This window comes from Rhynchophorus ferrugineus, unplaced genomic scaffold (assembly GCF_030347505.1).
Source record: "Rhynchophorus ferrugineus isolate W39M unplaced genomic scaffold, kcgeb_rfMv2 rfM2, whole genome shotgun sequence".
Classification (NCBI taxonomy): domain Eukaryota; kingdom Metazoa; phylum Arthropoda; class Insecta; order Coleoptera; family Curculionidae; genus Rhynchophorus; species Rhynchophorus ferrugineus.
The window spans coordinates 48,328,372-48,349,404 of NW_027472581.1; the positions used below are offsets into that span (position 1 = coordinate 48,328,372).

At 30.3% G+C, this 21,033-nt stretch overlaps 1 protein-coding gene across 1 annotated transcript in view; it reads right to left on the reverse strand.

Moving 5' to 3' along the window:
* mmd (disintegrin and metalloproteinase domain-containing protein mind-meld) overlaps window positions 1–21,033 on the reverse strand; it is a 308,125-nt gene that overhangs the window by 14,642 nt on the left and 272,450 nt on the right. The window contains exons 8-10 of the mRNA XM_076395404.1: window positions 8,812–9,121; window positions 5,746–5,979; window positions 5,092–5,315 (exon numbers count right to left, since the gene is read on the reverse strand). Coding sequence (XP_076251519.1) covers window positions 5,092–5,315; window positions 5,746–5,979; window positions 8,812–9,121 — 768 coding nt within the window. The remainder of the gene's footprint in view (window positions 1–5,091; window positions 5,316–5,745; window positions 5,980–8,811; window positions 9,122–21,033) is intronic.

A 21,033-nucleotide genomic window follows, 5' to 3' on the forward strand; every position in this document is an offset into this window, starting at 1 on the left:
CATCCACCCTTTTTATTATTCATTATATAAAAGTCGGACAGGCTTGCAACTATTTCGACATTGTTGAGATTTGCGACAACGAAATACATTAATTACTACAGGAAATTATATGTAGTGTATACAGTTTTACAGTTGCAAATTAATTGAATATGATTTCTAGTTACTTCGTTTGGAACAAGTTGAAATTTTAATAGACGATTAAGCACGGAAATAACATTTCAAAATCATTGTTATTATAAAAAAGTCTCTTTTTTACCAACCGGGGTTGATCTAAATTGGACCTACTGCGTAATGTGACCTCCGAACTACGGTTCATACGTATTGCGTCAAATAGACTAGTTATTTTGCTGAATGTTTAAGAAGTAAGAATATTGGTTCCCTAAAATTAATGTTAATTATACAAAAATATTTACTGCGATAATTTTCCTGTATTATTTTAAACAATGTGTTTAATTAAATTAAATTTACACTACTAGAGTTAGAGAAAATTATATAATATTGAAAATGATAAATACTACATATCTGCCGTATTGGTTATTTTAAAACTTCTGCTTAAAATCTACATCATTTTCAATAATATGATTGATATGTTGCGTTTCTTGTGTATATAAGAATCATGTTGATTTACCTGAATATTTGCAAATGTTTTATTATTTATCATGATTGTAAACCTATATATAATTATATTATATCCGGTTTGGTTTGATTGGCGATTTGCTGTAATAATTCACGCAGCAATTTTTAACATGCTTTCATGTTAGGTATAAGGAGATATTGAATAGATGACGTATATATGAATAAATTATCAAATTATTAATTCACACATTGACATGTAAAATATTAATGAATATTAGTTTACAAAATGAATTGTCATATGCAAAGTAAGCTAATTTTAACACAAGTACAACAAGAAGTAGCCTTAAATCCATAATATTCAACAAGTAACTTACCCCAGGACAAGATAATATTTTTTAAATTCAATATATCACCATAAAATTATATATTATATTTTAATAATTGTATATTATATGTTATTATTATAAATTATGTAATATGTTGTATGTATATTTTCATATAAATATTTTATGAAAAACAAATGTTGAATGATTTTAAACTTTCAAATGAATAATTACTAAAATAAAACGGTATAAAAATCATAATATATATTACTAGTTTAACAGACAGTCGAACAATAATAATCAAGCTTTGATTAGAGTATGATAAACGTAACGTTATATAATCCCTTTGTTGTGGAATGTGGAAGCTTTTCTGCATCCACCCTTTTTATTATTCATTATATAAAAGTCGGGCGGGCTCGCCACTATTTCGATACTGTTGAGATTTGCGACAACGAAATACATTAATTACTACAGGAAATTATATGTAGTGTATAAAGTTTTAGAGTTGCAAATTAATTGAATATGATTTCTAGTTACTTCGTTTGGAACAAGTTAAAATTTTAATAGACGATTAAGCACGGAAATGACATTTAAAAGTCATTGTTATTATAAAACAGTCTCTTTTTTACCATCCAGGGTTGATCAAAATTGAACCTACTGCGTAATGTGACTTCCGAACTACGGTTCGTACACATTGTGTCAAATAGACTAGCTATTGGCGTTATTGGAATAACTATTCTTTGGCGGATATTGAAGGCTATTCCTTCCTTGTTTTATACTGAAAAATGGCAATAGTAAATAGTGTAAGAACTACCGAGGTATAAGTCGTTTAATAATTACCGGAAAGGTGTTGATGAAGATCATACAAATAAGACTTCAAATAGTTCCTGAGGAGATAATCCGAGAAAAGTAGGCGGCATTTAAAGTCATTCGAGGTTAATTTGGTAAGATGTTGACTGATGGAGGAATGGCATTAAATGTGTAAAGCGAGCGACTGCATATACTGGCTCTTATTTTGGATAGCTTTGGAAGCTGAACATGTTCCCTTAAAAGTTACTAGACTCCTTCAGGTGCTTTACAATTATTCCGTTGGCTATGTGCTAGTGTAAAATTATTTATCAAATTCATTTGAGATCCGAGCCGGTATTCGATGTCGTTTCTACATTTCTTCTCAACATAATAATGGATCCAATAATGCGCAAAGTTTTTAAAGATAGACATACCGTTTAATGTGATGCTACAAACTCTGTGATCAATCATCATCATCTTCGCTGGTGATAAATATATTCGCTGATCTAGATGTTGAAGCTTCCAGAATTTTTCATGATATATTTCGCACTTTGATTTAATTAATTACATTTTACATTTCACATCAGATATGATTAATACAATCTTAATTTACAACGTAATTTATTAGTACTGTTCTGTTATATTTGTATTAACAGATGGCAATTAACAAGGTAAGTATGGTATTAATATAACAATATGTATTTCTGAAATTAAAATTAACCTAAACTACATAAGGGAACGTTAAGAACACACTTATAAACTGTAAATTTCTACGGGTTGTTCGGTAGCTCTATCGCTATGATTTCGCAACTTTATATTATTGAGGTTTTAAGGTGAAATGGAGGTCATCTTGTAACTCTTCGTTGATTACGTAGCGATAAACATTGATATTTAATTCTAGTCCTTTGTTTAAGGTGCGTTGAATTACCAATTGCTTGACTTTGAGTCTAATCTGCTCTGCTTTTTATTTAACATAATGTTTTCAATTTAAACTATCATCGAGATGGATTTCGAGGTACTTAGTTGAGTCGGGCATCCGCCAAGTGATATAATTACGTTTTTGTTATTTCGCCGCAACGCAAAATTCACATGGACATACTTGGAACTCTTAAGGTGTATTTTACAGTTTCTAGTCTATTTGTAGATTCTGTTGACTGCTACTTATACTTTTTCTACAATCTTAGACAGATATATATCTTTTGCCATGATAAATTATTTGTTTCTTTGATTGATTACTTGATGCTGTTAAAATTTTGTTGTCTACAGAATTTCTAATTTCGCGTCATTTATTAGATTTTATTCTTTCTTCTAGGAATTCCCTAATTTCAAGGTAGTAATTTACCTCATATACAGATTTTTATCTTGATTATCGGGTAGTTTCTTTTGCAGCCGATCGAATCAATTATATTTCGGTTTTGCTGCTCAAGATCTAAGAAGAAGTGTATACTGTTCAAGTTTTACTTTTAAATTGATTTGTTCCTGCGTTATAAATCTAAACGTACTCCATTTAGTAAATTTATTACTAAGACCAGACTTTTTTGTTTTTTTTTCAGGATTGTGTGTTAACAATACTGCAGTGCGATTGGATGATAGATCGTACAAGGCCTCGATTTTTATTTAATTTGACGAGATTCCTTTAGAAATGTAAAAATCTAGTAGGTCTGTCTTTATTACTATTGGTGGGTCAGTAAGTGGGTTCGCGCCCTCAATTATAATTCCAATTTGTAATATTAATTGCTGTGAGTTAAAATTAAATTATCTTCCATTGATAAACTTTGCGCCTAATTTTGAAAATAAATTTTTATATTGTTGTTGTGTTATTTTGTATCTTGGTGGGGATTCTATGTTTATATCAGTGCCGTTCTTTCTAATCCTATATTTCGCACTCAAAGCCATATTATTGACACCAGGGACTTGGATATTTAAGATCTTTCAAATGCTATGCGTGAGGCAAATTCTATATATTTCTCTTCGATATCGTATTAAAATTGAAGTAATTAGTTTAAGATTGCGACAGTGCACACTTGAAGAGACACTAATTATTAATGGTTTGAATATGTGAACGAATTGGATTTGGAATATTCGTGAATACTTTCTTATGATCTTAGAATTTATCTTATGATTTTCATTGGATCTGTTTCAGTAGAATATCATGATAAGAGTACATCTAATGTTCTGAGAATTCCGATAATGCTAGAGACAGTGTGAGATTGCGAAGACCTTACGCATTGTTTCGACTAGCACGTATAAAATACTCTATAACCATTTCGATTTAAGAAAAAAATATTGCCGTTGAGATATTTGTGTCATTGTGTACATTTTAATAAAGGTAACAGAAACATGCTTTGGAGGTATTTCAAGAAGAAAATCTGGAAGAAGTATAAAAATTAATTTCAGTTAGTAAGCGTAGCTCAAATCCGGAAATCAATGATTAAAAAAATAACATAGTTTACTGAAAAGACAATTTCAGATTACTTCCATGGAACCTGTCTGTAACAAGTCGGTAAATTAATGAAATAGAATAATTTATGGTGTTGCTCCATAATCAAATCTCGAACTCAACTATAGCTGTAAAACATGGTTCCATTTTATTACAATTAATATAAAATTGTGCATTATAATGTAATTGTGATTCTGAAATTAAGAATTATATTAATCAGTGGAAAACAGTAGTCCAAGCATTTATTTTACACTTTTATTAATCTAATCTTATTAAAACTACCATTCTTTCAAAAAATGAATTAATTATTATAAAACTTGTCAGGACTTAATTTAATTTGCAATTGTCTGAAAGTAAAATTTAAGGGATATATTATTTGTATTTTTTTAATTTTATAGTTTCCTTTCTATCCACTAAAGTTTATCTTGATTGGGATGATTTTTGTTCTGGTATTGCATTATGGATAATTATATTTGCAAACAATCATAAACATAAATGTATAATCATAACTAGCAGGATTTAAACTTGCGACGATGGCAACAGTAGGAGGATTGTCCTGTCGCCTTGACTACTGCACCTACTAATCCGGCATATTTTTTGAAATTATGACTACTTTCTTAGTTTTAATTTGAAATTGTTTTAATATCAAAACAAATTTAAATTAATTATATAACTAATTATTATTTTTCTTTAACTTGTTAAATAAACGTGTACTAAAAATTGGAAGAATATAATTTAAATTAAATTTATATTTCCTGGTCTAATAATAAAGAAAAACGAGTTAAAATTATGTTTAAATAAAATAAAATTTAAGATGAAACAAGCTTTGATAGGCATTTAAATTCTTATATTTTTGGAGTAAATAACTATATGCACTAAATGCTCTAATAATATACTAGATGACACTAAGCTGATATGATCATCTACTATTATTATTAAATAAATAATCACCAAAATTTTCACCTGCAACTCATTGGGTTTGTTCAGCAGACATACTCCTGTGCCAGTTCGAAGCCTGCTGATATAATCTGACATGCTGCACTCGCTGAATTTGTACGGTTGTACATTATCCAGTCCCACAATCGATTTGGCCATGATACAACCATGCCAATCTTTACAGAAACATTCTTCACGACCATCGTCGTGTCCCATTCCTATGTTATGACCAATCATATGGGCCATTGTACCTAGAAATGAACAAAAGATAAATACAATTTACGTATCAATAATACATTCAATATAATTTTAATAAGCTACAGCTGTTATAGTTTGAAATATTTATGGAAGTCCAGAGAAGATTATGTTGAAGAATATGGTTGGAAAATATGGAATAATTGTGAGGAAAATAACTATTTTGTTTTGCTTTACAAAGTATCATTATCATCATTAGTATCATATCAAAGAAACTATTTCACATATTTTCTCATATAGCTCGACATATTTCTTATTATTCTTTCTATTAATTAACTGAGATAAAACTAAGAAAATCTGAAATAGTAAAACGAAAAACCTAAAATAAATTCTAACAGGGACAAAACTTATTTTAAAGGCGGTAATATTTCTTTATATTAATCAACAATATTTATTTTTTATTTTTGTTTCTCTTAAAATTCTTACCTGCTAATAAATGTGGTTCGTACGTATTAATATCTACGCTTATTCCTACGGATTTGGGCGTGCAAACAGTAGCTGGTACAGCGATTCCAGCTTCTCCGCCAGTAAAAACTTCCCCAGTTAATAGCTGGGTTGTGTCCTTATCCACGGTATATAGCTTTCTCGAAGTGTATTCGTTAAATTTTGAGAGTGCGTCTCCGATATCAAGGTTTTTGTTGATTTGTGCTTGGTTTCCACCTAATTGGATACATTGAACAATTAAATCAGTAGTAGGACAGATAAAATAGTTACATTGAGATAATATAATGTAATTATAAGAATACGAATTGAAAGTCAAGTCACACTTTTTGGTGCTATAAATATTTATAAATATGCTCTTTTAGAGAGATAAGACCTCTTATTTACTCGCATCAATAGTAGCATATTATTATTATTGTTATTGTTATTGCTATGATAAGTGGACTAATACTATAAGACAGTCTCTAACTGTCAATACATAAAAAATTATTGATATATTCTAATATATTCTGCTATCTGTAAATTGGTTTATGTTGGGGTATTGATGATCTTACAGTGTTCTTCGATTTATAAATATTTGTTCGATTCTCTTTCGCCATTTCCTTCACTGCTATTACATTAATTGTGATTTTAGAATTTAATTGAGTGCCTTTTTAAAAATTTGTTTAAGTTATAATCTATACATTTTCGCTGATGTGGAACTTTGGTTTGTGGATGGGTATGGTCATATTGAGATATATTATTTTAGTTAGAGTTATTATTATTTTAAATTTGATTGATTAGTTATAGTTTTGTTAATCTTAACGTCAATTTTTTTCTAACTCTATATATAACAATATGGCTTATCGAAATATGTACACTTAATGTCTGGAAATTTTGTTATTATAAATATTATAAATAGGAAATACATATACTAGCATGACATATTTTATTTAAAGTAGGCTTTTATTATAGTTCTTTTTAGTATTAATAGATATTTTAGTCAGCTTTGAACATTCTTTGAACATTATTGTGATCTCATAACCCAATATTATACGGTGTAATATTAATGTATATATATTAAGGGCTACTGAATTGAAGTCAAGTTTACATTAATTAAAGTACAATATATTTAATTTACTTTCAACTTTTAACTGCTCTAAATATTAATTATAAATATAATAATATTTTGACAGTCAAAATCTTGCAAGCAACTAATTACTTTTAGGTCACGGTTTTTTAATAAATTATTGCTTGGCTCCAAAATGTCAAGTTATGAGTCAATAATATTGGCGGGAAGTGTAACACTTTGAGTTTATTTAAAGCAAGTGTTGTGCAAAGTGATAGAGTATAGTTAACTTATAGCAAACAAATTAAAAGTGGTTTGCTTTTATTTGGCGAAACGCTTTGGTTAAATGACAAAGTCTTTATGGAAAATCTGAAAGTTGAAACTGTTCGAAGATAACATAGAAGATTGCTAGAGATTATATTTGTCCAGAATTGTCCAGAAGAATATTTTCAATATGCAACTGATATATGTAACTGTTATACATGTTACCTTAAGTATGAAAATGGCACCTGGTATAAGAATTATAGAAAATATATTGATAATATAATAATATATACGTAAATAACACAACTGTATAAACTCGGGCCATCTTTTAGACTCGATATAAAAACGAATCTTAACATTCCATGATGTCTTGATGATGATCCTCTTCAACCCATGTATCAAGACGACATTGCATTAAACATCATTTGGGCTTGTGTTTATGCTGTGATAGCGCTTCGAAATATATAGTTTTCATTATATGTGTCAAAGTTACGGAGAAAAAAGAAAAATCATGTAGATGGTTACTATTTTTGCTTGGTGGATGCCGTTGGTAAAAATGTAAAGAAATAGCACAGTATAAATATCCCGACGTATCATCAGTGTTCTACGTACGGACAGTGATCCCACTGCCAATTTATCTAGGTACAATTGCAAAAATGTTTTAAGAAATTCATCTTCATCACCGCAAAGTGAACTGACCTTAAAACAGAAGTCACTATATATAGAAATACAAATTACGCGATTTTACCGTTCTGTGGAACAGCCCTGCAGTTCAGTTGATTGTTCACAACAGTTGATCATCATTATGTGAGAAAGGTGTGACCGAGTCGTACTCATTATGAATCAGGTCAAAAAATGTCCTATGTACGACTTCTGAACCTACGGGACATTTAATTATTACCTCTTCACACTAAATTTGACCCGATTACGAACTTTGTCAATACGCTCAAACGCAAAGGATAAGCTCCAGTAGTTAACCAAGTTGTTTTCAAAACGGTTATAGGCAAAAATCGGAGGAGGATTATTGGCCGGATCTGATCTGAGTAAAGTTATGATGAAGCCTGATGAAGCCACTCGATAACTAATAATTACGATTACAATCGGCTACTCGACAATTTGTTGTTTTTGTCACAAAACTTGGGCGAAGGCGGAAACAGCTAAGATATAACGAAAATTGAAAGCGAAACAAATGATCGAAGTCGATTGGGTCGAAGACATGATGAATGATTATTGTTGGACCCTAATGCGTGACCAGATCCCAGGTAGCATAAAAGTCTTAGTTCAACTTGTGTTCATTTCTTTAATTCAATGAGTGGCCGTTAATGTCAAAAAATAGTAAAATAATCAGTTTAATATATAGAAATTTGGAACTAACTTTAAAAAATAGGCTGCTGATTTGGATTCTGTCCCATAATTTATTTTATAGACAGTTTTTGGTTCCTCAGGCCCAAAATGGTGTATACTTGTTTTATTTATTCTTTTTTATGAATATTTACAAAATGCTACGACTAATACAAGAAAATAATTTAGGCCAGCTATATAATATCTTTAGAAAAATGTAATGAAAAGAGTTGTTACAATTAATTAACTATATTATACTTTATATCAATTTGTTTTTTAAAATATTGACGTATATTTAATGACTTGGTTAATATTAGCTTGAATATGAAAATACTTATATAAATAATATCTCTAATGTTTATCTCAATGTAACTATCAAAGCTAACTGCTAACTCTACCTTGCCACGTTTCTATATACACTACAGACACTCTCGTGTTCAACGTCCGAAAATATAAATCCGCAATATTCGCCACTTGTATGGAATCGTGCACTACTTCGATCCTGGTGCTACCGTTACGTTTTTCGAACATGGCCTTATCGATGACCAACGCCGTCTCGATATATTTGGTAGCCTCGCGGATATCCCTCTTCATTCGCAGCTTGGCCCCTGACATGAAGCTTTGACTTAGGCGCCATTCCATGGAGCTGGTGGTGGCGCATCCTTTGTTCGCTTTCGTTCGCGCTTCGAAGATGACGTGTGGGTGTTTCTGCTGAAAAAAGAAAGTCGTGCAGTCACTTGGGGTTCCAAATTAATTACATTAATGAAAGTTTAATTCAATTATTTTATTTTTCTTTTGTGAATGAATTTATTATTTTATAAATCAATAATTATATGTTAGAGTGAAATAATGATACTCTCGAAAATATAATATCCTATGTAACTATATTCTATCCTATGTAACTATATATGACGTTATTTTTAATCCTTTTATACTCTCGCAAGACGCTTAGATTGTTTTGTTTAAATTTCAAAGCAATTCGCAAATTACTTTTTGAGTTTTATGAATGCATATAGTTATAGTAATTTAGAATACTATATTTATTCTTTTGTTTACCTTAGAAACATCAGAATACTTAAAAGTATATTTTTAATATTTCAATAAATTGAAACTCGCATCATATCAGAATTATCATATGTATCACCATGTATATCCACAAATAAAAAAGTTTGCGTTATTTTAATAATACTAAACTAATAACACTAACATAATTTTACACAAAATGCAAATAATAAGTAAGTGATGGAAATTTTAATATTGACTAATATTGAATGTAATAAGGAAATATTTTCATAATAACACTTAACAATACTTGTAATGATTATACTTTATTTTATAAAAGGTCATGTAAACACTTGAAATGAGACCCATTGTGATCATTCATTAGTGCTAAATCCTAAAAATCATTGATGAACTTTGTTCATTAAATTTTATTCAGCTTTTTGACAATATTAAACAAAAGAGATCGTTTAAATTGTGATTAATGATTAATGTATAATTTAAAAAAATCATATTTAAATTCTTCTTCTGATCAAACTGGATTGATCAGTGTTTAAGCTTTGAAGAATGATTCTTGGATGAATTTTTGAATTGGTGTCCTACCGACAACACATAGGGGCCCCGCAAGATTCAAATTCACGACTATCGTAACTGTCCTTTGTTCCTATCCTGTGGTAATTATTAACAAATTAAAATTGAATTAAGAAATACCTTAAAGAGTTGCTATAAAAAACAGTAAATGTATTTTGTAAAGGACGTTAGGATTTCCTGGTCATACTAAAGTGACATTGTCTTTCACGGACAACATAAAGCGACAACAAGCACATAATTTTAACAGCAAGCTTTTCGTTGAAACGGAGACACTATAAACAAAATACGTTTATGTTTTATTTATGTGTTTTTATTTTCTTGGGATGACTATTCTAAGAGGATATAAAATAAAGCTGTTGCAAAAACAGAGTTATCACAAAACAAAAAGCGTACTAAAAACTATGTGCTCGCCAAAGTCTCCATATATTTGCAGATACTTAAGTTTTTTCACTGTCAGTTGTAAAGTGCTCATTTGAGATTTATATTTGTTGATAATGGGTGGATATAAAAAGATTTAAATAAAAATATACAAACTATATAGGAGTATATATTTTTTTATTTATTAATTTGTACACATGTTTACTGGATGTGATTCACATATAAAATATAAACTAAGTTTGATATCAGATAATATAGTTAAAATAATATTTTGTTTCGATATCATTGTTTATGGAACTTGAAACTGGAAAAAATATTAATTTATTTTAATTTAATAGCACGATATATTAAGAATATTTTCTTAAAGTATTAAGTTAACTAGGGAAAAGTTCTGAAAAAGAAATTTTTTAAAATGAAATCACTATAACCGATAGTTATCACAATTTAGTAATAATTTAAATGATCTTCGAAAACCAGCATCTACTGTTTGAATGTAGAATTATTCAAATGTTGCCCTTCTATATTTTTAAAAGTTCGAATAAAGTATTTATATTATTGATGTGTTGATAAAAAAGTAATTTCGATTTGGAATATTTTATTTAATAATAAACCATCATCAGTTTTAACCATGTACATCGAAAAGAAAAACTTTTATCAAACGGTTACAAAATAAAACATAATATTAGTCTCAGATGACAGGTCAATTGAAAAGTTCCCGGCCTGACACATAGATGGCGCTACTAGGATTAAATCTATATGTTTTTTAGTCAGCCCTAAACCATCGAAAGGTGTGTGTATAAATTACTGTTTTGTTTGTGAATTAGATCATTTTGAGTGAAGCAACTTTTGTTATTGTGAAAAAAATTGATAAAAAGCAATATCGCGTGTTGACAAAATATTGTTTTTGAAGGGAAGAAATACTGTTGAAGCAAAAACTTGGCTTGATTCCGAGTTTTCAGACACTGCCCCAGAAAAATAAATCATCAAGGATTGGTATGCTAAGTTTAGACGTAGTGAAATGAGCACCGAAGACGGTGAACGAAGTGGACCTCAAAAGAGGTTGTTACCGACGAAAATATTTTGAAAATCCACACAATGATTTTGAATGACCGTAAATTTAAATTTAATGAAATAGCAGACACTCCAAAGATATCAACTGAACGTGTACATTATATCATTCATGAATATTTGGGTATGAGACAGCTCTGTGCAAAGGGGGTGCCGCGCGAGCTCACTTTTGACCAAAAACAACAACGAGTTGATGATTCGGAGCAGTGCTTGAAAATGATCAAGCATAATAAACCCGATTGCGTCGATATGTGACAATGGTTGAAAGATGGCTCCACCATTTTACTCCAAAGTCCAATCGTCAGTCATCCGAGTGGACTGCACACGATGAATCCGCTCCAAAGCGTGGAAAAATGCAACTGTCGGCTGGCTAGTTTATGTCGTCTGTATTTTGGGATGCGCATGGAATAATTTTCATTGACTTACCTTGAAAAAGGAAGGAACACAAACAGCGACTATTAAATAGCATTACTGGAGCTTTTGAAGGACGAAATCACTGAAAAACGGCCGCATTTGAAGGAAAAGAAGGTGCTGCTTCATTAACACAATGCATTGTTTCACAAGTCAGTGAAAACGATGGCAAAAATCCATGAATTGGGGTTCGAATTGCTTTCTCATCCACCGTATTCTCAAGATCTGGCCCCCGTTGAATGAAGAGGTGATCGCCGAAACTGAAGCCTATTTTGAAGCAAAGGACAAATCGTACTACAAAAATGGTATTGAAAAGTTGGAGGGTCGCTATAATCAGTGTATCAACCTTGAAGGGAATTAATGTTGAATAAAAAAAATAATTTTGCCAAAAAAATATGTTTTACTATGGTAGGCCGGGGACTTTCTAATTGACCTATTAAAAGATAAACAAAAATAATGAACGTATGTTTTATTGTATACCGGCTTGAGCTACATTTGGTTATGCTTAATTTGAAGCCTTGAAAATTTAGGGCATTTCTTTGTAGATTTATTCAGTTTATACGAACTGAACGAACTCAACATTTTCTTATATTTAAAACACCATAGTTTAGGACTTACTTTTGGATATCCAAATCGTACATATGGCATATTTTATATGTTTTTGTTACAACTTTATTTGATGGAACTACATTTTTGTTTAATTTAAATTGTATATTGTAAAAGAATTGTAAGACATTGTAGAAGGAGATAGTTAGATTAGTTTTAGAGTCTGATATATTATAGAAGGGTAGCAATTGTGAATATATAATAAATGGTAATAACACATAGCAATATATATAGCACTTAATGGTACGTATATTTACAAAATAGTGCTCAGGTCTAATGGGAAGTGGAAATTAGGTGATTTGAGTAACCGAATTTGTTTTGAGGATATATTTGATCAAAAGGAAAGCATTAACTCAACTGTAAAATTAGGAGCTTGTCTAAAAGGATGCAATTATAGCTATAGAGAAGAGAACGTCAAATATTTTTTCATTTATTTAAAAAATAATGTTAAACATGAAGTTTAACATTATTCGTCTTGTTACTCTATTATTAGTATTATTCTCTTCTTATATAATATTACTAAAATTGATATTACAAAAATTGCAATCTGGACAAAAAGTTGTTCTTTCCCACAAATAAAAGAATACTCTTTCTTATTAATATATTGTTATTTTCCAATAAATTATTTATGCTAAATCTATCTCAAACCAGTTCAAAATGCTTAATAATTTCGAGTAGTCTTGTCAAGTCTGCCTTGTCGAGAAGTTGAGTTCCCTCGGCATTGACTTCATTAGTATTTTCTGTATAATATTTTTTTTGTTGTATGTTGGCAGGCTGCTTTCCTCCAGATAGTACGTTTTTCAAAAAGTAATATTTAGGACATATTTTTTTCCTCATATGAACTTTCCAGACTAGCTTTTTGTCCAATATTTTTCCCAAATATTTTACAGGATCACAACGAAACTTAGATATTATTTACTCCAACATGAACGGGTTAATTTCTTTTATTTGTAAAATGAATAGAAACAGGTCTTATTATTAAATTTTATTTGCTCTTGATTACACCTACTTTTAATTTTATTTGTTCTGTTGTTTGATTTATTTGTTATTGTTCTTTACTGACTTTTGCCGCATCTTCTTCATTTACACTTCACACAAAAATAGCTATTTTGTTATGTTGCAATTCATGATATCACCTACCTATATGGTATGGCGGCATGTTAATTTTGAGTAAGCATCTTTATGTTTAAACCTGAAGGTTCTATCTAAAGTATAATATTTTAACAATTCTTCAAACTGTCTGGGTAAGTTATTGTTTAAGAACTATTGTCAAAACTTAATTAGTTGTCTAAATCTTATAACCAGCAATTTATTTCATATTGTTCTAGCAATTAAAAGCAGTTACTATCGCTTTCTTATATAAATAAATCGGTGTTATTTCCCAAGGAAAATTTTATAATAACATACTCAATTTTACATCATTTCAGATCAATAAATATAATGATTTATCATTATATTTTATATGTTCTTGATTGCTTTCACAATATAAAATTACCATTGAATAAGAATTTAGATAAAAACTTAACGAGCCATGCCATTTCCAGGGTTAGCTCTTTTTTATTTTAAGTTTTAAAGTTTTAAATCCTCCCCTACGGATAGTTTCTAAGGAAAATAGAAGTGTAGCTAAACTTTATTTCATAAACATAAAATGGTTCATGTTTATAGACTGCACAGTTCTCCTGATATTTTATTTTTAAAACTATTTCCCACCAGTCAGCTGTGTCTTCTCTTTGTTCCTTGTAAGTGTCTTTTCTCTGTCGTTTATTGGCGGAGAAAGATGGATGACATCGGTTATGATAAATATATATTTTATTGCTATATCATCTTTATTTTATATCTTGTATAAATTTGCATCGTAAAATAAAATATTTTGCGGCGTCAAAATTTTCCTGATGTCTTATTCTGAGAGCATTTAGGAAATAGATAATCTCGTATCATAAATTGGAAAAGTATAGTCATATCTGTTTGATATTAAGAGCTATAAAAGGAAACTGCTATTAAAAGGCAAACTTTTTTATGAGAATCTGAAACGTCTTAGAAAACAGAAGAATAAAAATTCGTTTTGCTTTTGAACAAGCGGACATATTATAAATGAAATAATTTAAATATCATATACTAGAATAATATGGTTCAGTTCATGTTGTCTGTTGCATGAATGCGCCCGGATAATATATATGTAACATATTGGTCCAGTCTATGATTATTTCTCAGTTCTTCAACTCCCTTCCTGCTATTTGATTTCTTGATGTTTATCGTTGAAATTTGCATTTAAAACTTCACTTTCATACTTGATACAAGAGTTTATGAGTAAAAACAAGATACGAGGCGGAACCAAATATAAAAAATAATTTAGTCAAATAAATGTGTTGATCAATGGTATACACAAACTAAACATTTAACGTTTTTCGATGCTCCTCCTAGTCACCTCCGCGCTCTACACACTTTTGTTACCGACTTGGAAGCTTGAATATTCCTTCGTCATGAAAAGTTTGCGAGCGAGTTGTCAGCCAGTTTTGTATATATTCCTCTGCCTCTTCATTGCTTTCAAATATTTTAACGCCTAGTGATTCTAAAGGTGCAAACTAAAAATAATCACAAGTTTACTGATGATGGATTGAACACTGCCGTAGCTGATAAACAATTATAATGAGATTTCTTCAGTCCTTAACCGGGGACCACATTCAATAAGCTCTCGAACAGCATGGATGTTGCCATTTGGGGGACTTGTTCGTGGGCGTCGATCATGTCTTTCATTTTCGACAGGTTCTCGCCCATCACTGAATTCTCTGACTCACATATATACTCGTTTCTGAGACAGTGTAGCGTACGATGATGCGTTTCGCAATAGACGAAGTTACCTCGACCACAGTCACGGCTGTATAAGTCAACCTTCTCATAAATCGAAGAATACTAGAGCATTGAATCATCTAGATATAAATAACGTGGTAAGCTGAATATTGAAATTATCGATTATATTTGACTCCCTCTCGTATTATAACAATATATTATAAAATAGTTTTTAGTAGTTGGTTTTTAATAGTTGGTTTACTGATAATACATTACATAATATGAAAAAAGATCTGGAGAATCTGCAAAGAAACATTATCTTAGATCGGTTTCACTAAAACCTATAAAAAACGTAAAAATTACCTTCAATTACCTTTTTCCTTTCAACTAAACCATTTGCTAAGCCATTTCTTATTTCGTCGAAATGCTGCTCTGTAAACGCGTGCCGCATCGACACAAAAACGTGGTAGTCGGATAGGGATAGGTTTAGAGAACACGGCGGGTGACACTTCATGTGATTTCACCCAAGTGATTTCAACACTTTTTGGACTGGTTTTGCTGTATGAGACTATCTTTTTGCAAAATTATATTATTATTATCTGTTCTTATTCGATGCAGAAATAACTTCATTTCTTTCTTTATCTTTAAAGTAGCATTTCATTGAAGATTTTTCGATTTTTTAATTGCCGATCAATCAATTCATGTGACACTCATATACCAATTTATTGGATTTTTCCCATCGCTCCTTCACAAAATGCGAGTTGGCTAGCATTTCACATTTCTGCTAATTATTTTTGAGTTTATGTCTCGTTTTTATCCAATAACTTATGTAATTTTGAATCTTCAAATATTTTCAATCTACTAGCACATTCCTTTTTTTCCAAGACACACCACGTTCATATGTTCGTATGCTCGCCGTAAGTCTCCACCAGCAAAGTATGACTTTCAGCGGCTTTTTATTTTAATGTAACATGGAAAATATTGCGTGCTCTAATATTTATATTCAGTGATATTAAAGGTTTTTATTAAATCTTTGTTGATAATACAACGTATAGTAATGCTGTCATTTTGTATTGGAAAACAAAATTGTTGTTTTTCTATTCTACCTGCAATTATTCCATTTTTTCTCACTATATAAGATTATTTTGGCGGAACGTAACTTGTGTAGTTTTGAGATTGGGTGACATATGCGTTACATAAATTATAAATCTATACACTTATGGCTAATGAAAGCTGTAGAAACCGGAAAGTTTCTAATATGAGACCTGATATAAGTTCTAATATTAAGAAATATTAAATTCCAAAGCTATATATATATATATATATATATATATATATATATATATATATATATATATATATATATATATATATATATGTATATATATATATATATTCTTTTAATATATTTTAGAACAGGATTAGACGAATATTAATAAATACAATATATGGGACTTGATAGAAGAAACCACAAAATCTCTTTCCATATCTTATAATAAATAATTTTATTCATTCTGTATCCAGTCTAGTTCAATCTGAATCGATTTTACAAAACTTGACTATACACTGAATAATAAACTGAACGAAAAATACATTTATTTCCTATGAAGCGAATAAGAAAAAAGTTTATCATTTCTAAGTATTGTTATTGTTAAAGTCCCTGACATCCGAATAAAATGCTTTTTCTCTAGGGGATAAAAAAACCCTTATTATTTGTATACGTTTGGTATAAAATATCGTTCTGATAAAATCTATATTTTATGCACTAATATTTTCGCTATAATTGAAACGTAGAAGAGGGTTGAGTCTAGGGATTATATTTATAGAACAGATAATATTTTGGCCATTTCAATAAAATATCAAACATGGGATTATTTGTGTACTTTTCTTGTTGGAATTCAAAAGTAGGTTATTTATTTTTTGTTTTATTTTATAAAAGCATGAAAGTATATTTTGAATATGGTTCATTTAGTAGTAACTTTATTTTTATAGGTTATTTATTTTTCAATATCAGTTCTATTTAAATGGATACGTATGTTCACCTATTTTCTGTTTTTGTTTATATATATTTTTTATACTATAACTGTTTTTGAAACAGTTCTTAGTTTATATATTTGACATGGCTTCGTCGATTGGCTTTCGATCTTAATCGACGCCAGGTGAAGGTTTCCAAGCATTTTTTGAAATATCTATAAGTCTGAAATTTTAGGTAAATAACATGGTTTATTGTTATCACCAATCCATAGCAGGCCCTCGGGGAGTGTGTTTGACTCTTAAACAATGCGCTATCGTTGGTATCGCGACTTTCAACACCTAACCTTGTCTCCGTTGACGATCAAGCGCTGTGACCTCGTTAATCTCTTATTTTTCTAATCTGAATCCATGTTCTATCTGGGGCTGTTCACGGCGCATTCTCTCTGAATCCTTTTTATTAGACATATTAGATATATGCCTAAACCACTGAAATATGCATTTTGGATTTATTCTGCTATTCTCATTGTCTCATCTTAAGCAAAAGAGTTCATTCCTAATATGATCTCGGAGAGAAACATGAGGAATTTGCTTTAAGCATTGCATTTGAAAAACAATCATACAGCCATCAAATTACAACGGTGTCCTAGAATGTGTCCGGTATACTCGAAGCTTCGGTTATTATTTAAGTTATAGACTTCATTTTTGTTTCTTATAATACTGATCCCAAGTACTTGAACTCCTACGCTCTTCTGCTATTTTTTCTTCCATACTATTTTTTCGTTAATTCTCAAGCCCTGTGGCCTTATAATGCGAGAAATACCACGAAGAATGCTCGAAGCCTCAATATCTATATCAGCGGATACCTACATTTACCTTTAACGAACATCTGATCGGTTTAGTAGTTCGTAGTAATGTTTTGAATACCATCTCTGTTTTTAAATAATTATCCAATAATAGGCTAGATCGTTGTTTTTGACAAACAACTTTAGGACAATTTGATGTATTCAGTTTATCCAGAATAAAAGTAATTTCTATAAAAAAATCGATTTGAAAGAAAAATTGACGTATAAAATAATATTGTTTATACATTTGGCTTATTTATACATTATTTTTATAATTTTGTATTATAGTTAGACTTTCTATCGTGTCTAACTAATGTAATCACTAAAAACCCCAAACAAATTGTACGGTCGTTCCAAGGCAGACAAATATTGCAAGGTAGGAACCAACCAGTATAATTTGAACATCGATATTTTAAGTACCTTTAATTATACTTTAAGTGACGTAACTTATACTGACGTAATACTGTAGTAAATAACACTGTTGATAACATTGAGGTTAGGCCTGATAGGTATTGTGAATATGAGTGCCTAATAGTTTTGTTCTTTTCTCATATATCAAATAATATACAAAATTATATTCAACATAATGCAGTTAGTTTGATCGTACAAGTTTATATAAAGCCGGTATATGTTTTTACAAGATTCGAATGCCCACTAGACAGAAGAAAATGAGCTCCTAACTAAACTCACTGAGCATTTACTGTTATTCACTATTGGCCGTATATTCTCAAAATACAAAGAAAAATATTAATTAAGTTCAAGCCTTCAACAAGTAAGTCAAATCTCGTGAATGAGTGAGTTTTAAAATCCCATCATAGTTAGATTACGAAAGGCCAATATCAAACACTCACTACTATTTTTGGAAGGAATTTGCACGAGAACTGAAAAATACTGGTTTAATAATCACTTGTTTATTTCGATATTGAGTGATACATGTGGTCGACGGGAGAATTGACAGGATATTAGGTTAGGTAGAGGAAGTACGGTAGCGCTGTGGAAGTGGTACTATTACAGGGGGATGGAGAAAAGAGAAGAGAGCGAGACATCGTCGTGATGGTCTTTTATACCCTGAAACTGCATGGTACCAATCCACCGGCGTTGCCAACCTTTGTATTTGTTGATGTATTCATGGTGCCCTAAAGGGTCGTGGCGATCGCCACACTAGGTTAAAGATATATTTGATTGAACAATATGATTTTATCAAGTTTTTTTTATCAAGAATAATATGTTTTTCATACAGACAATGTATGAGCCAAATGTTGTAACGGAAGCCAAGTAAAGCAAATGAAATTAAGCATATATCTAGTTGAAGAATTCGTAAGAAAACTTGATTGATATGTTAAAGCATGTTTAAACATAAATGTTTAGCTGTTAGGCTATTATTTACCCAAATATTACAAGGTAATTTGATACAATTCAGAGCTGCTTTATCAAATGTGTACAATTGAAACCTTTTTTAGTGTTTCTGTGTAAATAACACTCTTTTGTCATGTTTGTTGTGTATATGAGTCCTGAATAATTTTGTTCAACTATGTAAAATTTATATTTTGGTTGATGTCAAATACATATGCATCTTAAAATTATAATCATAAAATGTTTCAGTAGGCATATTATTTCAATAATACTATTCTCAAAGTTCCCAAGCGGCGCTTGTGATACTATTGCCTACTCTTTAGAGTTATTTCTTCTGAATTCAAGTTGTCAACTTAATATTCTTAAAAATTGTACCAGATTTCATGGTTAGTGTGTCTGGAAAACTCACTCACTCCAATTCTATAAAAGTTCTAGTATTCCGGTATTTTTTCAGTTACGGCTATAGTTTACAGTCATTTTCGATTAATCGATTGTGGGCAAATTTAAATTATTTGCCTTGGTAAATCCCTGTTCATTTTTTTCTTTTATGTTTTATCTTTTCTTTATGAATAATCGAATTAAAATCGAAGAAGGCTGAAAAGTTCAAATGTCGGATTGCGAAAATGATATTTAGGAAATGGTAAATGACGTCAATCTTTCGTGCACTTCTGATAGGTGTTAATAATGACGAACTTAGAAATGTTGTGTTTTCATCATATTTTTAATTTTTGAAATAAATGTTTTTTCTATTACTATTATTTTATTATTATAAATCAATATTTTTATGATACTTTAATATTCCAATCTAGCCTATTGCATCCATTACTATGTTGAGAAGCAGTAGAGACGATATCTTCTTGAAAAACACCAGTTTATATATCTTAAATTAATTAAAGCTGTTAGGAATATAGGATAGTGTTCCGTTTATAGGTCAGTTCTCCATAAGCTGGCGAATTCTTATCTGCACAACTGCCAGTAGGTCTAAATTTTGCTTGTTCCTCTAGAATTATTTTTAATACAATAAATGAAAATAATAATACAATTCATGCATAAGATGTTAAGACACTTGATAGAATACTTATTTCTCGATTTCATATCTGCTATCTCCTTTTTGCAATATTGGGTAGGATTTTTATTAGGTTGAAGATATTTTCCCAGTTCGTCAATTTTGCGTAGCAAAACATCAAGCCGTTGAAATAATACTTACCTAACCGGTTTGGTAATTTTTCTGTTACTTGGTCGAAGTCTCTTGTCATACTTAAATAACATTACTGCATTAATGATTTTATAGGATGGTTGCAGAGAGATATGAGCAAGGTTTAAGATTAAATGGCCATGAAGATTGAACGCTGAATGATAAGGCACATTATCGTACCTTTAGTGAAATAGTGAAATATTGTTTATTATTTGAGTTTGGTTCGGTCAACGCTCTCGAACGTAGTCGTAATTCGATATGAGCAAGGTTTACGATTAAATGGCCATGAAGGTTGAACGCTGAATGATAAGGCACATTATCGTAGCTTTAGTGAAATAGTGAAATATTGTTTATTATTTAAGTTTGCTTCGGTGAACTGTTTTCGAACGTAGTCGTATCGGTTCATACTAAGATTC